The sequence below is a fragment of the Plecotus auritus genome (genome assembly GCF_963455305.1).
Source record: "Plecotus auritus genome assembly, chromosome: 3".
NCBI lineage: Eukaryota > Metazoa > Chordata > Mammalia > Chiroptera > Vespertilionidae > Plecotus > Plecotus auritus.
The window spans coordinates 170,843,649-170,860,357 of record NC_137772.1 but is presented as its reverse complement, the minus strand read 5'-3'; the positions used below and the strand labels follow the sequence as shown (position 1 = coordinate 170,860,357).

Genomic DNA, 16,709 nt, shown 5'->3' with positions numbered 1-16,709 from the left:
CGGGCCAAGGAGGAGCCTGCAATCGAGGTATGTGCCCTCAACTGGAATTAAATCCGGGACCCTTTGGTCCACAGGCCAACACTCTATTCACTGAGCCAACCAGCTAGGGCTGCTTTGTCAAATATTAATTGACCATAAAGGTGTGGGTTTAGCTCTTTATTCTGTCCCATTGATTTACATGCCTGTTTTTATGCCAGTATCATGCTGTTTTGATTACAATGGCCTTGTAGAATAGTTGGATGTCAGATAGCATGATTCCTCCAACCTGTTCTTTGTAACTCAAGATTGCTGAGGCTATTCAGGTCCTTTGTGGGTCCATATAAATTTTTGGAATATTTGTTCAAGTTCTGTGAGATATGCCATTGGTGTTTTAATTGCACTGAATTAATAGATTTCTTTGGGGAATATATGCATTTGTATTATCTTAAATATTCTTATCCATGAACATAGAATATGCTTCCACTCATTTGTATCTTCCTCAGTCTCTTTCTTTAGTATCCTATAATTTTCAGAGTATAGGTCTTTTACCTCTTCGGTTCAATTTATCCCTAGGTACCTTATTGTTTTTGTTGTAATTGTAAATGGGATTGTTTTCTTAGTTTCTCTTTCTAACAGTTCATTATTGGATCTAACAATTTCCCCAATTTCTGAATATTAACTTTACTTTTTTTAACATCTGAATATTAATTTTGTATCCTGCTACTTTACTGAACTCATTTCTCAATTATAGTTGTTTTTGGTAGAGTCTTTAGGGTTTTTTATATAGAGTGTCATGTCATCTGCAAACTGGAACCTGAGGGAAAGCAGACATTGACTGCAAAGATTTAGAGACTGATATTAGTCACAATGGTACACAAATTCTAAAAATCTAAAGGAATTTGGGGATCTCTTTGGATACACAGTTATAATAGTACTAGGGGCCCAGTGCACAAATTTCATGCACGGGGGGGGGGGGGAATGTCCCTCAGCCCAGCCTGCACCCTCTCCAATCTGCAGCCCCTCGAGGGATGTATGACCTAAACGGGCCTAAACGGGCAGTCGGACATTCCTCTCACTACGCAGGACTGCTGGCTCCCAACTGCTCGCCTACCTGCCTTCCTGATTGCCCCTAACCACTTCTGTTGCCAGCCTGATCACCCCCTAACCACTCCCCTGGCAGCCTGATTGATGCCTAACTGCTCCCCTGCCAGCCTCTTTGACCCTAACTGCTGTCCTCTGCAGGTCTGGTCATCCCTAACTGCCCTCTCCTGCAGGCCTGGTAACCCCCCCCAAGTGCCCTCTCCTGCAAGCTTGATCATCCCCAACTGCCCTCCCTTGTAGGCCTGATCCCTCCCAACTGCCGTCCCCTGCTGGCCACGCCCCCCGGCGACTCAAACCGAGGCCGTGTGACGTGTAATTTATTTATCTTGTATAATTGAAACTTTGTAGCTTTGAACGGAGCCAAGCCTCCTGCTTGCTCCATGGCCTTAGCCATTTTTGGTGGGATTTATTTATCTTCTATAATTGAAACTTTGTATTCTTAAGCGGAGATCAAGGCAGGACAGGACTGCGGAAGCTTGGCTTCCTCCATCGCCAGGGGCAACTCAAGCCTCCTGCTCTCTCCAGCTAGGTGGCTGCCGCCATTTTTGTTGGGATTTATCTATCTTCTATAATTAAAATTCTGTAGCCTTGAGTGGAGGCTTGGCCAGCCAGGGTGTGTGGAAAGCTTGGCTTACTCGATATCTGGGCAAACCCAATACTCCTGCTCGCTCCATGGCCACAGCCATCTTGGTTGGGTTAATTTGCATACTCGATCCTGTTTGGCTGGTGGGCATGGCTTGTGTGTAGCAGAGTGACGGTTAATTTGCATATTACTCTTTTATTAAATAGGATTGCTTATTCCCTCCTATAGGCCCTCAACTATGAGCTAACATAGTTAGCTTTTGTTCTAACACTAAGACCAAGAGAGTGATGGAAATGAGACACCACTGCCAAATTAGCAGATAAAAGGTCAAAAGTCAGTTTTCAAAGAGACACTAAATGGAGAAAATGATAACTTAGGCATTGGGTTAAGATACACTAAGAAAGTACATGAAGAGTCTGAAAAGGAGCCATGGAGAAAAATTCTCCTATGTGGGGAATTTAACAAAAATTCTTGTGAAGAGGCAGCCTCTATCCAATAAAAAATCTCATTTGAGTCAAATTGACGGGGGGTGGGAGACGAGGGTGTTCAATCAATTCAACAAAAAATCCTTAGCCTCTCCTGAATGCTCCTGTGCTCTTCTTCCCTTCTAAACACCAACTTTGTTCCTTTGTACCTTCCTAGGCTGTAAAAGTTAGCGATGAAAAACCAAACCTTTCCGACAGAATTCATTCTTCTGGGACTAACAGACATCCCAGAAATTCAACTTGTCATCTTTATACTTCTCTTCCTGACCTACATATTTAGTATTATTGGAAACATGGCCATCATCACCCTCACACTACTGGACTCCCACCTCCAGACTCCCATGTATTTCTTCCTCCGGAATTTCGCCTTTTTAGAAATTTCCTTCACAACCACTTTCACTCCTAGGCTACTGTTCAGCATCTTAACTGGGAAGAAGACCATCAGCTTTGCCGGTTGCTTCACTCAGTATTTCTTTGCCATACTCCTCGGGGCCACAGAGTTTTACCTTCTGGCTGCCATGGCTTATGACCGCTATGTGGCCATATGTAAACCGCTGCATTACACAACCATCATGAGCAGCAGGGTTTGCACCCAGCTGGTTCTCTGCTCCTGGCTAGGTGGTTTCCTGATCATCATATCCCCAATCATCTGGACCAGTCAGCTGGATTTCTGTGCCTCCAACATACTGAATCATTATTATTGTGACTATGGGCCCCTCATAGAAATATCATGCTCAGACACAAGACTCCTGGAGATAGTTGACTTTATTTTAGCATTTGTGACCTTGGTGGTCACTCTGGTGCTGGTGAGTATCTCCTATACAAACATCATCTGGACCATTCTGAAGATCCCCTCTGCTCAGCAAAGGAAAAAGGCCTTTTCCACGTGTTCTTCCCACATGATTGTCATCTCCCTCTCTTATGGCAGCTGCATCTTCATGTACATAAAACCCTCAGCAAAGGAGGGAATTGCCTTCAATAAGGGAGTCGCCCTGCTCAATAACTCAGTAGCCCCTTTGTTGAACCCATTCATTTACACTCTAAGAAATAAACAAGTAAAACAAGCTTTCAAGGATGTGATCAGGAAGATTATGACTCTTTAATGAACATAAAGACCTCTGCTGAAGGCTAAAGCAAACAGCAATTAGCATAAAAGTGCAAGAGAGACACTGGAAGGCCAATGGACTGCCCTGCTGTGATTGCAATGGCTCAAGGCAATTTCCTGACCTGATACTTTACATTGCTAACAAATTTCACCTTTGATCTGCCTGTATGCATTGCTAAAGGGCAAATGTGTACTCAAAGTGAATAAAAAGCAGATGGGACTGGTCTCGGGAGCCTCTTCAAGAAAGACTCCACCTGGCCTCCACCCCTTAATAATTCATATTTTTGTCTAGCATTTTCATTTGGGCATCGGTCCCTCCTTCAGATCGTGAATCCCGCCATGCAGGTTGCAGCATACCTCAAACTCAAAGAAAAATCTGAACACATTCGTAAAGTTCTTCTCCATGATAACACAGGAGAAATTCTCTAACACCCACCTTATTAAAACAATATCTAAGATTAATTTATTATGAAAAGGTATCAAAGTTATATTTCAAACTTGACAATAGGGGGAAATCTTCCAAAAAAAAAACCCAGTTCAAATATTTCTTCCTAGTTCTGAGCACTTCCAGTGCCAGACAGTCACCATGAAGTTCAACCCCTTCGGGACCTCGGACAGCAGCAAAAACCGCAAACGCCACTTCAACACCCCCGTACACATGCGCCCCAAGATCATGTCTTCCCCGCTCTCCAAGGAGCTGCAGCAGAAGTACAACGTTCGCTCCATGCCCATCCGCATGGACGTCTAGGTCCAGGTGGTTCGAGGACACTACAAAGGTCAGCAAATCGACAAGGTAGTGCAGGTACAGGAAGAAACATGTCATCTGCATGGAGCGGGTGCAGCGTGACAACGCTATGGCACACCTGTCCACGTGGGCATTCACCCCAGCAAGGTGGTTATCACCAGGCTAAAACTGGACAAAGATCGGGAAAAAATTCTTGAACACAAAGCCAAATCTTGACAAGATGGAAAAGAAAAGGCAAATATAAGGAAGATCTTATTGAGAACATGCAGGAATAAATGTAACCTGTTGGGCAACCATGGTTTAGCTGTAGGTTTTTAGCCTGGTGTGTATTCCTTTAAAATTGTTCAAGATGTCTCTGGAATATTTTGTTTCCTTCTTGGTTTGTTATTGATATGTGGTTCTGTATGTCTATTTTCCTGTTTGGATTAATTTTATGAATAAAAATTGGAAATGTTTCTTAAAAAACAAATATTTCTATCTAGCAAACAGATTTTTGAACTAGGACATTTTGAAAATTTTCAAAAATGTGAAACAATACCACTCTTCTCATTCTTTTTTGGAGATTACAGACGATCCTCAGGTTATGTCTGACTAGACGTACATCGTTTTGTGGTTACATCACCATCTCCCATTTATTTGTAAAAGAAAAAACTTCCATAATTTTGACGTACGTACATATGTGCTTTATGTTTTTTATTATTTACTAGTGTCCCGGTGCATGAAATTCGTATACAGGAGGGTGTCCCTCAGCCCGGCCTGCACCCTGTCCAATCTGGGACCCCTTGGGGGATGTCCAACTGGGATGGGGCATCTCTCTCACAATCCGGGACCACTGGCTCCTAATCACTCACCTGCCTGCCTGCCTGATACCCCTAACCACTCTGCCTGATGTCCTAATTGCCCCCAAGTACCCCCCCCTTCTGGCCTGATGACCCCTAACTTCCCCCCCCCCCGCACCAGTCTGATTGCCTCCAACTGCCCCCCCCCCTTGCTGGCCTGCTCACATCCAACTGCCCCCCCCTCTGCTGCTGGCCTGCTCGCCCACAACTGCCCTACCCTGACAACCTGATCACCCGCAACTGCCCTCCCCTTCCAGCTTGATCATGCCAAACTGCCCTCCCCTGCCGGCCTGCTCGCCCCTATGATGCGCCCTGCAGTCCTGATTGCCCCCAACTGCCCCCCTTGCAGGCCTGATCACCCCCAACTGCCTCTGCCTCGGCCTTGCCACCATGACTTTGTCCAGAAGGACGTCCGGAAACTTTCCCAGTCTAATTAGCATATTACCCTTTTATTAGTATCATGTCATCTGCAAATAAGGACAGCTTTACTTATTCTTTTCCAATTTGGATGCCTTTTATTTTTTCTTTTTGTCTGATCACAATGGCTAGTACTTCCAGTACTATGTCAAACAGGAGTGGTGAGGGTGGGCATCCCTGTCTTCTTCCTGTTCTTAGGGGAAATCATTTTAGTTTTTGCCCATTGAGTATGATGTTGGCTGTGTGTTTGTCATATATGGCTTTTATTATGTTGAGGTATGATCCTTCTATTCCCACCTTGCTGAGAGTTTTTATCAGAAAAGGATGTTGGACTTTGTCAAATACTTTTTCTGCATCAATTCATATGATTATTTTAATTTTGTCTCTCAATTTGTTTATGTGATGTATCACATTTATTGATTTGCGGATATTGTACCAGCCTTGCATCCCTGGAGTAAATCCCATCTGGTCATGGTGTATGATCTTTCTAATGTAATGCTGGATTCGGTTTGCTAGAATTTTGTTGAGTATTTTAGCATCTATGTTCATCAGGGATATTGGCCTATAATTCTCTTTCATTGTGGTGTCTTTATTTGATTTTGGGATTAGGGTGATGTTGGCTTCATAGAAAGAGCTTGGAAGTGTTCCTTCCTCTTGAATTTTTGGAATAGTCTGAGAAGGATTGGTTTTAGTTCTTCTTTGAATGTTCAGTAAAACTCCCCTGTGAAGCCATCTGGTACAGGGCTTTTGTTTGCTGGAAGATTTTTTATTACTGTTTCAATTTCATCACTAGTTATCAGACTATTCAGGTTTTTTTATTCTTCCTATTGAGTTTCCAAGCTTGTATTTTTCTAGAAATGTGTCCATTTCGTGGAGGTTATCCAGGTTGTTTGAGTAGAGTTGTTCGTAGTATTTTTTTTTAAATCCTTTGTATAGCAGTGAGGTCAGTTGTTACTTCACCTCTTTAATTTCGGATTTTGTTTATTTGGCTTCTCTCTCTTTGCTTCTTGGTGAGCCTGGCTAGAGGTTCATCAATCTTATTTATCCTTTCAAAGAACCAGCTCTTGATTTCATTGATCTTTTGTATTTTTTTTTGTCTCTATGTCATTTATTTCTGCTCTGATACTGTAGGCTTTTCTTGTTGCTCTCTTTCTAATTCTTTAAGTTGCAGGGTTAGATAATTTATTAACATTTTTTTTCTTGTTTTTTGAGGTAGACCTGTAGAACTAAGAACTTCCCTCTCAGGACTGCTTTTATCGTGTCCCCTAGATTTTGGATTGTTATGTTTTTATTGTCATTTGTTTCCAGGATGCTTTTTATTTCTTCTTTGATCTCTTTGGTAACCCAATCATTGTTTAATACCATGCTATTTAGCCTCCAGGTGTTTGATTTATTTCATTGTTTTTATTATACTTGATTTCTAGTTTTATGCCATTGTGATCTGAGAAGATGCATGTTATGATTTCTATCCTCTTGAATTTGAAGAGACTTTGCCTGTTTCTTAATATGTGGTCTATCTTTGAAAATGTCCCCTGTGCACTGGAGAAGGATGTATATTTTGTGGCTTTGGGGCGAAATATTCTGAAGATGTCAATTAAGTCCATCTGATCTAGTGAGTCGTTTACAATTGATGTTTCTTTGCTGATTTTTTGTTTAGAGGATTTATTCAGTGGTGTCAGTGGGGTATTAAAGTCCCCTACTATGACTGTATTGCTATCGATCTCTCCCTAGATATCTTCCAGAAGTTGTTTTATGTATTTGGGTGCTCCTGCATTAGGTGCATATATGTTTACCAGAGTTGTATCTTCTTGTTGAATTGCTCCCTTTATTATTATGTAATAACTTCCTTATCTCTTGTTATGGCCTTTACTTTGAGGTCTATTTTGTCAGATATAAGTATTGCAACACCAGCTTTTTTCTCATTTCCATTTGCCTGGAAATATTTCTCCATCCTTTCACTCTCATTCTGTGTGAATCCTCTGTTCTGAGGTGGGTCTCTAGCAGACAGCAAATATATGAGTCATGTTTTCTTATCCATTCAACTAACCTATGCCTTTTGATTGGAGCATTGAATCTAATTACATTTGATGTTATTATTTTTTTTAAATAAATCTTTATTCAGATTATTACAATTGTTTCTCCTTTTTCCCCTCATAGCTCCCCTCCACCCATTTCCCACCCCACCTTCTGCCCTTACCTCCCCCCCCCCACTGTCTTCATCCATAGGTGTATGATTTTTGTCCACTCTCTTCCTGAACCCCCCATATCCCTTTCCCCCTGAGAATTATCAGTCCTCTCCCTTTCTATGCCCCTGATTCTATTATATTCACCAGATTATTCTGTTCCTCAGGTTTTTAATTCACTTGATTTTTTGGTTCGCTTGTTGATAGATATGTATTTGTTGTTCATAATTTTTCTCTTTACTTTTTTCTTCTTCCTCTTCTTTAAGAATACCTTTCAGCATTTCATATAATACTGGTTTGGTGGTGATGAACTCCTTTAGCTTTTTCTTATCTGTGAAGCTCTTTATCTGACCTTCAATTCTGAATGATAGCTTTGCTGGGTAGAGTAATCTTGGTTGTAGGTTCTTGCTATTCATCACTTCGAAAATTTCTTGCCACTCCCGTCTGGCCTGCATAGTTTCTGTTGAGAAATCAGCTGACAGTCGTATGGGTGCTCCCTTGTAGGTAATTAACTGTTTTTCTCTTGCTGCTTTTAATATTCTCTCTTTGTCTTTTGCTCTTGGCATTTTAATAATGATGTGTCTTGGTGTGGTCCTCTTTGGATTCCTTTTGTTTGGGGTTCTGTGCGCTTCCTGGACTTGTAAGTCTATTTCTTTCACCAGGTGGGGGAAGTTTTCTGTCATTATTTCTTCAAATAGGTGTTTAGTATCTTGCTCTCTCTCTTCTTCTGGCACCCCCATAATTCTGATGTTGGTATGCTTGAAGTTGTCCCAGAGTCTTCTTACACTATCTTCAACTTTTTGGATTTTTTTTTTTTTTTTTTGCTTTTTGCTTTTTCGGTTGAGTGTTTTTTGCTTCTTTGTATTTCAATTCTTTGACTTGATTCTTGTGTTCCTCTAGTCTGTTGTTGGGTCTCTGTATAATATTTTTTATTTCAGTCAGTGTATGTTTAATTTCTGGTTGGTCCTTTTTCATATCTTCGAGGGTCTCGTTATATTTATCGGCCTTTTCTAGGATATTCTTGAAAAGGCTTATAACCGTGGTTTTGAATTCTATATCCAGTCGTTTCTTTTCCTCCATTTCTTTTGTTGTGATCTGTTTCTTTGACGCCGCATTTTCACTGCTTCCCTGAGTTGGTAGGGTAAATTTGTGTGCTAGGTTTCCTATATGGCCCAGTGGGTCGGCCTCCCCAGTTAACCTGAGGTGGACACTCTTGGTGCACCCCTTTGTGGACTGTGTGTACAGCCTTATTGTAATGAAGTCTTGATTGTTGTTGGTATCACTGGGAGGAATTGACCTCCAGGCCACCTGGCTGTAAGGATCAGCTGTGTCTATGCTGGGAGAAGTTCGGTGCTGGAGACAGCCTTATAGGATTAGACTTGCCAAATTGCAATAGCCTCTGTGCTCAGCTTGGATGGGGTGGAGTCTCAGGGGGGAGCAGACAGTCTTGGTTTCTCGTCAGCCTTGCCCTTGCGCGCACTCGTAGACCTCTGCCTTCCCCGGCTCCCGAGTCTCCGCCCGCGAGTCTAAACTCCCCCCACAAGAGCGTGGGTCCCAGGGGCTCACCTGGAACTGGGGTTCAGTGCAGTCAGAACTGGGGCTCAGTGCCATCAGGAGCCTCCAACTCCCTTCCACTAGGGAAAGCCTGTGGCAACCTCCGCAGCCTTTGTGCGTACTGGCATGTGCGTGCGTGCGTCTTCAGACCTCTGCCTTCCCCGGCTCCTGAGTCTCCGCCCGAGAGTCCAGACTCCCCCCACAAGAGCGTGAGTCCCCTGGGGCTCGCCTGGAACCGGGTTCAGTGCAGTCAGAAATGGGGCCCAGTGCAGTCAGGAGCCTTCGATTCCCTTCCACTAGGGAAAGCCTGTGGTGACCTCCGCAGCCTTTGTGCGCACTGGAACGCGTGCTCTTTCAGACCTCTGCCTTTCCCGGCTCCCGAGTCTCCGCCTGAGAGTCCAGACTCCCCCCGTAAGAGCATGGGTCCCCAGAGGCTCGCCCGGAACTGGGGTTCAGTGCAGTCAGAACTGAGGTTCAGTGCGGTCAGGGGCTTCCTTCCCCCTTCCACCAGAGAAAGTCAGCCAGGCTCTCAGCCACCCTTTCCTCTGCGCGCACAAAGACCCTTTGCCTTACCTCCAATTCTCTGTGAGCTTTTCTCTTTCCTTCTAGTTGTAGAATTTTCACACAGCCAGCTTTCCTGTGGTTCTGGATGGTGTCCGTTCTGTCTTTTAGTTGTAGTTTTGAAATTGTTTTGCGAGGCAGCAGTTTAGGTGCTTACCTATGCCGCCATCTTGGTTTCTCTGATGTTATTATTAATAAATACTTGTTTGTCATCATTTTTATTCTTTTTTTAATTTCTTTATTGATTAAGGTATTACATATGTGCCCTTATCCCCCCACTAACCCCCATACCCTCAACTCATGCCCTCACCCCCCTGTTGTTTATGTACCATTGTTTAGGCTTAGAGCATTTGCCAAATAAATGCTTTCTTTTTATTCTGAGATTCATCAAGCTATTCTGTCTCCAGGAACCTTTGTCTCTTATCATGCAAAGGCTAAAATCAAACTCTTTATTTCTCTTTTGTTTAGATTTATTTCATTCTGAATGGTTTCTTCAATAAATGCACATTTCAGAGACTAGAGTCCCAACATACACAATGTCATAAAAAAAGCAAATAAATAAAGTTGTTTGTCTGGCCATAAAGCCTTCTCGTGATGTGGAGTATAAATGCCCAGAGACCATTTCTCACTTGTTGAGAATACTTCAATAACAAGCCTCTGATTATACAAAAGTAACTGAAGATTCTTTACTGAAGCTTTAAAAGTGATCTCAAAGAAAAGTGTGCATTCCAGAGCTCTTCTTCTCATTTTAAAATGTCTATTTTTCAGGAATGAGAAGATGCTAATAGGGCAATTTCAAAATCAGTGAAAATAATTATATTTTCTCTTTAAAATAATTTACTCACACCAAAAAAAAAAAAAAGTGTTTCTACTGGCCTTTCTGGAAGACTACTGCATGTGAAATATGAGAAGAAAAAAAAAACAGGACTTCCAAGTGCTGGATGCCTTCCTCTAACATTAACATTGATGGTGCCAAGTCATAGACTCAAGGAGAATAAGCCTGAATTTAGGGGTAGGATAACTAAATCTTGGTTAAATAAGTTCTCCAATATTCAGACTTACATTGTCCCTTGATTTAAGAAGAATATTAGAGATTGAGAGAATTAATCAAAATATCAAAGGAGCTCATAATTTGGGAAAGACATCCTAAGAGACATTTGATTGCTTAGCATAGACTGACTACTGAAGATCAAATCCAGATACAGTGTGGAAAAAAAGGATAAACTTAGAAAACAGGAAGAGAAGTGGAAAATCGGGTAATAGTCATGTAGGAACCCTGGACCAAATAATTGAAATTCTTGCCATTAAATAGATAAAAAGTCATTTTGTTGTTTTCAGATTCTAAAATTGTGAAAGTAAAATTGGGTGCTTTTACAGTACATATGCAACTATTACCTATGTCTATTAACATCGTCTAGTTACTCGAGTGCACCTTTCTTTTGATCATATTTTCAGTTGTTCCTATAAGATAATGGCTAAAGTATAAGTACAAACATCTTTTAGACTTCACAAGTATTCAGGGAAAGAAGGACTCTATTCTCCAAGACATTTCTTCTTTTTACATTTGAAATTTCTAAACTCCTAGAGCCCATACTGATATAAATAAATGATTTTAAAAATTAATAAACGAGAGAGAAGAGAGAAATCTCCTGTGTAGAAGTATTCCAAATAATTTATGTAGATACTCCATCCAAAAAAAGGGGAAACTTTACAGAGGAGAAACTGACAAACACTATCTCAATCAGGCAATCAAGGTCAACATCAATAGCCATAAGTCATGCCTAGCTGATTTGGCTCGGTGAATAGAGTGTCGGCTTGCGGATCAAAGGATCCTGGGTTCCATGCAGGTCAAGGGCACCTACCTTGGCTACAGGATCCTTCTCGGCTCCAACCCAGGACAACTAAATGTAATGTGGTATCCTACAGGGGATTGTGGAGTGGGGGAAGGGGGAGAGAGATTAGGTGAAATCTACGGAAATCTGAATAAACTATGGACTTCATTTAATGATAATGAGTCAAGTCATTCACTCTGCCTTCAAAGAAGATCTTCTGCCAGGGCTGGTAGCTACAGCTTTCAGCCACACACACTCAGGAAACAGAATTTGTTTTATAATTAAATAGACTCAAAACATTTTGAGATCCAAGATGGCAGCAGATTAGGTGGAAGCTACACTCACCACCTCTCAGGACCAAACTAAAATTACAACTAAATTATAGAAAAGTCATCCTGAAGAAGAGCTGCAGAGAAGCCTTACAACCAAGGACTTATAGAAGAAGCCACATTGAGACTCATAGGAAGTATGAAGTAGCAAGAGGATTGGCAGGGCTCCCACAGGTGGCAGCTGAGGTTCTGGAGGTATATGTCAGCTGCGGGGTGTTCACCCTGAGAAGTGTGGGGTCTAAATCCCAAGCCAGGCTCCCAGCCTAGAGCACCAGAGCCAGAAAGTACATAGCATCTGCCTGTGAAAAGCAGCAGGGCTTCTGTCCACCAGGAAGAGATGGCACTTAAAAAGGCAATGCATACAAATCCATTCACAGTCACTCACCTTGGGCTCTGGCAGAGGGAAGGCAGAGCAGACTAGAGCCACACGAGGAGAGTCTGGGGTTGGTGACTCTGTGGGGGGAGCACTGAAGGGTAAGCCTCCAGGATCCCTATACTGAGTCATTCCCCCACTGCAAAAGCCATCTTTCTTGGGCAGAGCACTCTCCTCCATGAGTTAGCAGCCTAAGGGAAAGCAATAGCTCCACCCTGTGGAATTCATCTCACCCCACCCTGTGGAACTTATGCCCTATTGAGGAGTACAGCCAGAGGCTCTTTCAGTGACTAAGTTGAACAGGCTGAGTTTTTTGAGAACTTTGCTGCCTTTCCCCAAGCCCAGTGCTGGTAAAAAAGCCAGACTTGGTGTGCAACTTGGTCCTTTCTGCACACACACCCAAGTCCAGCAGAGGCAGCCACAAACTGTGGATCATTCGTAGCTCCAAACAAGTTGCCCAGGGCCAGTCACAGGCAACGTCTGACGTTGTCCTACATCAGAGTCCCCACAAGAGGCCCATATGCAATACACCCAGTGACCAGCTTCAGACAACAGAGCAGGATCCAATAAGCTTCACACACAGTATATCCAAATCAAGATCTCAGCAGACACCAAAACCTGCTGAGGCGAATACCACATTGTATGATCAGCACCAGAACAGCAGCTCACATGCCATGTTGGGGTCTGAGCCTCACAGCAGTCAGCCTAAATGTGGATCCCATGCATGAACAGCCCAATAGCAATCAAGATTCAATTACAACAGGGGAGCCTACATAACCCCAAACACCAATTTGAAAGAACATATGCACCCTGTGTTTATTGCACTATTATTTACAACTAGTGGCCCAGTGCAAGAAATTCATTCACGGAGTGGGGGTTCCTCAGCCCAGCCTGCATCCTCTCCAATCGGGGACCATTTGGGGGATCAGGCCTAAACTGGCAGTCGGACATTCCTCTTGCAATCCGGGACCACTGGCTCCTAACTGATCATCTACCTGCCTGCTTAATCACTCCCAACTGCCCTTCCCTGTTGGCTTGATCTCACCCCCAACTGCCATCCCCTGGAAGCCTTATCATTCTACTCTTGCAAATAAGCAAATTGAGGCATAGAGCCTAAGATACACAACTAATAGACAGAAAAGCTGAGATTTGAACCCAGGTCACCTGGAACCAGAGTTCATGTATATGACTAGAACACAATATTCTGCTTCCTTATTCTGACAGGCCCTGTGAAGAGATAGACTCTCCTCAGACCCAGAACACATTGAGAAAGGTGAAAAAGTAGCAGAGAACCTTTCTTACAAGAAAACTCTATCAAACGAATGAGACTGTGCTTCAAAATTCTTTGAGCAAATCTTACTACCTGGGTAAAATGTTTAGGGCAGACATAGAAGTTAGAAATAGTTATGATATTTACTGACTTATTAATATGAAATTAGAGGAAAATAAAGTCATTCGTAGAGTTTAAATCTGGATGACTGGAAATACACTGCTCTTGACACAAATAGATAAAGAACATGGAGAATCAGTATTGTAAAAGACCTCCCTCCAATGTTATTCTTATTCTAAATTGTTGTTTACCTAGGTCCTTTGCTTTTACATACAAATTTGTAAATACAGCTTGTCAAGTTCTCCTTAAAAAGAGAGCTTGTTTAAATTTTTTATTGTGATTGTGATGACTACATATATCAATCTGGAGAATTGTGATGACTACATATATCAATCTGGAGAATTGTGATGACTACATATATCAATCACAATCGTGATTGTGATGACTACATATATCAACCTGGAGATTGTGATGACTACATATATCCATCTGAATTAAGTCTTCAGATCCATGAACATGGTCCATCTCTCAACTTATGTAGGTCTTCTGTATTCCCCCATCAATGACTTGTAGTTTTAAGCATTCAAAAATGACATAGATTTATTAGATTTATCCCAAAGTAATTCATGTTTTTATATAAACTGCTTTTTTATTTTCAAGTTCTAATTGTTCATTGTTAGTCTATTGAAATGCAATTGTTGTTTCTATATTGACATTGTACCTTATTCCTGTCCTAAGCTCACTTGTTAGTTTTAATAGCTACTTTATATTTCCCTTTATTTAACATAATGATGTTCATGTCATCTGAAAATAAAAACTATTTTAATGCTTTATTTACAATCAGGATGGATTTTATATTTTCCTTCCTTATTGCATTGATTAAAAGCCCATATATGCAATGTTAAAAATAAACGGTGGGAGAAACCAAGATGGCGGCATAGGTAAGCACCTAAACTGCTGCCTCGCACAACAATTTCAAAACTACAACTAAAAGACAGAACGTCTATCACCCAGAACCACGGGAAAGCTGGCTGAGTGGAAGTTCTACAACTAGAAGGAAAGAGCAAACAGCATTGAGGGGTGCACAAGCGCTGAAAAGCTGAGGTACGGAGACGAGCGAATTGGGCTGGCGACGGGTGACTGAAAGCGCTGCTGTTTTCAACCCGAAGGGAGATAAGCTCCCGATTACTCCAAACTCATTTCTGGGGAGACGCGGGGGACCCAAACTCCTACAGGGAGAAGCTGGACTGTCTGCCGTGGGGTCGGAGAGTGAGGGAGGCTTGCTTGCAGGGCTGCGCGCAGGAACAATTGTTTATTGTGCTGGGGCGCGGGTCAGAGCCACAGAGCTGGCTTACTGGCAGCCATCGCTGTTTGTCACGCCCTAGCCTAGTCACGCCCTGAGACCCCGCCCTGCACAATCTACGAACCCACCCAAGCTCCAAGCAGCAGCTTTAGCATATGAATGGCCTGCCCTATCGCAGCTTAACCTAGCAAACTTGCAGCCCGGGTCAGACAGCTCCAAAACCTCCAAACTCCAAGCAAAGAGGAGAAAACTGTAGTTCTTGCTGTAGCTCCTGCTGGGTGGCCTCAGACAGTAGCTGACCTGCACCCCATTGGAGATCCAGAAGCCAGTGTACCTAGTGGTCAGTGTGAGACACCAGATTTCAACTCCTCACATCCATAAGTGATACATTCAAGAGGCAGACTCAGTGAGCACCAAAGCCCCACTGAAACAAGCCCTGCACCATAAGCGTGTCTCCAGCACAGCAGTTCTTCCATTATAGACACAGCGGGTCCTCACAGCCAATTGGCCTGGAGGTCAATTCCTCCCAGTGTACCAACAGCAATCAAGGCTTAACTACACCAAGACTTTGCACTCAGCCCACAAAGGGGTGTACCAAAGGCGTCCACCTCAGGTGATTGGGGAGGCTGAGCTACTGGCCCCTATAGGTCACCTACCACACAAAGCCACTCCATCAACATAAGGAAGCAACAAAATGCGGAGACAAAGAAACATGTCACGAATGAGAGAAATGGAGGAAAGCAAACTAATGGACGACATAGTGTTCAGAACCACATTTATAAGGTTACTCAAGAATCTTCTAAAAACCGCCGATAAACTTGATGAGACCTTCAAGGACCTTAATGAGAATGCCAAAAAAATGGAAAAGGACCAGTCAGAAATTAAGCATACACTGTCTGAAATAAAGAATATACCGAAACTGAACTGTAGATCAACCTACCCCAAGAATCAAACCAAAGATCTGAAATATGAGGAAACAAAAAACACCCAACCAGAAAAACAAAAAGAAAAAATCCAAAAATATGAAAATACTGTAAGGAGCCTCTGGGACAACTTTAAGCGTACCAACATCCGAATTTTTGGGGTGCCAGAAGAAGAGAGAGAGCAAAATATTGAAAACCTATTAGAAGAAATAATGACAGAAAACTTTCCCTACCTGGTGAAAGAAATAGACTTACAAGTTCAGGAAGCACACAGAACCCCATACAAGAGGAATCCAAAGAGGACCACACCAAGACACATCATAATTAAAATGCCAAGAGCAAAAGACAAAGAGAGAATCTTGAAAGCAGCAAGAGAAAAACGGTTAGTTACCTACAAGGGAGCACCCATACGACTGTCAGCTGATTTCTCGGCAGAAACTATGCTTGCCAGAAGGGAGTGGCAAGAAATATTCAAAGTGATGAACAGCAAGAACCTACAACCAAGATTACTCTACCCAGCAAAGCTATCATTCAGAGTTGAAGGTCAGATAAAGAGCTTCACAGACAAGAAAAAGCTAAAGGAGTTCATCACCACCAAACCAGGATTACATGAAATGCTGAAGGGTGTTCTTTAAGAAGAGGAAGAAGAAGAAAAAGGTAAAGATAAAAATTATGAACAACAAAATGACATCAAATACATACCTACCAACAAGTGAATCTAAAAATCAAGTGAATAAAAAATCTGAAGAACAGAATGGACTGGTGAATATAATAGAATCAGGGACATAGAAAGGGAGTGGACTGACAATTCTCAGGGGGGGGGGTGTGAGGGGTGCGGGAAGAGACTGGACAAAAAGCTTACACCTATGGATGAAGACAGTGGCGGGGGGTAAGGGCATGGGGTGGGGTGGGGAATCAGGTGGAGGGGAGCTAGGGGGAAAAAAAGAGGAACACCTGTAATAATCTGAACAATAAAGATTTATTAAAAAAATAAAAAAAAAACAAAAAAAATAAATAAATAAATAAAACCGAATTCAGGTTTAAAAAAAAAAAATAAACGGTGAAGA

The 16,709-nt window shown here is 42.4% G+C and overlaps 1 protein-coding gene and 1 pseudogene across 2 annotated transcripts in view; both read left to right on the top strand.

Moving 5' to 3' along the window:
* Window positions 1-2,321: 2,321 nt before the first annotated feature.
* LOC308243364 (olfactory receptor 6C4-like) lies at window positions 2,322-3,251 on the top strand (the record flags this gene model as incomplete). Its single annotated transcript, XM_080658667.1, has 1 exon — window positions 2,322-3,251. One exon carries the CDS (start codon window positions 2,322-2,324, stop codon window positions 3,249-3,251), a length of 930 nt encoding a protein of 309 aa, XP_080514793.1.
* A 582-nt stretch (window positions 3,252-3,833) lies between these two features.
* LOC308243368 (ribosomal protein uL24-like) overlaps window positions 3,834-16,709 on the top strand; it is a 45,070-nt pseudogene continuing 32,194 nt past the window's right edge. Inside the window, exon 1 of the transcript in view lies at window positions 3,834-3,995. The product of the transcript in view is annotated as a ribosomal protein uL24-like (transcript). The remainder of the gene's footprint in view (window positions 3,996-16,709) is intronic.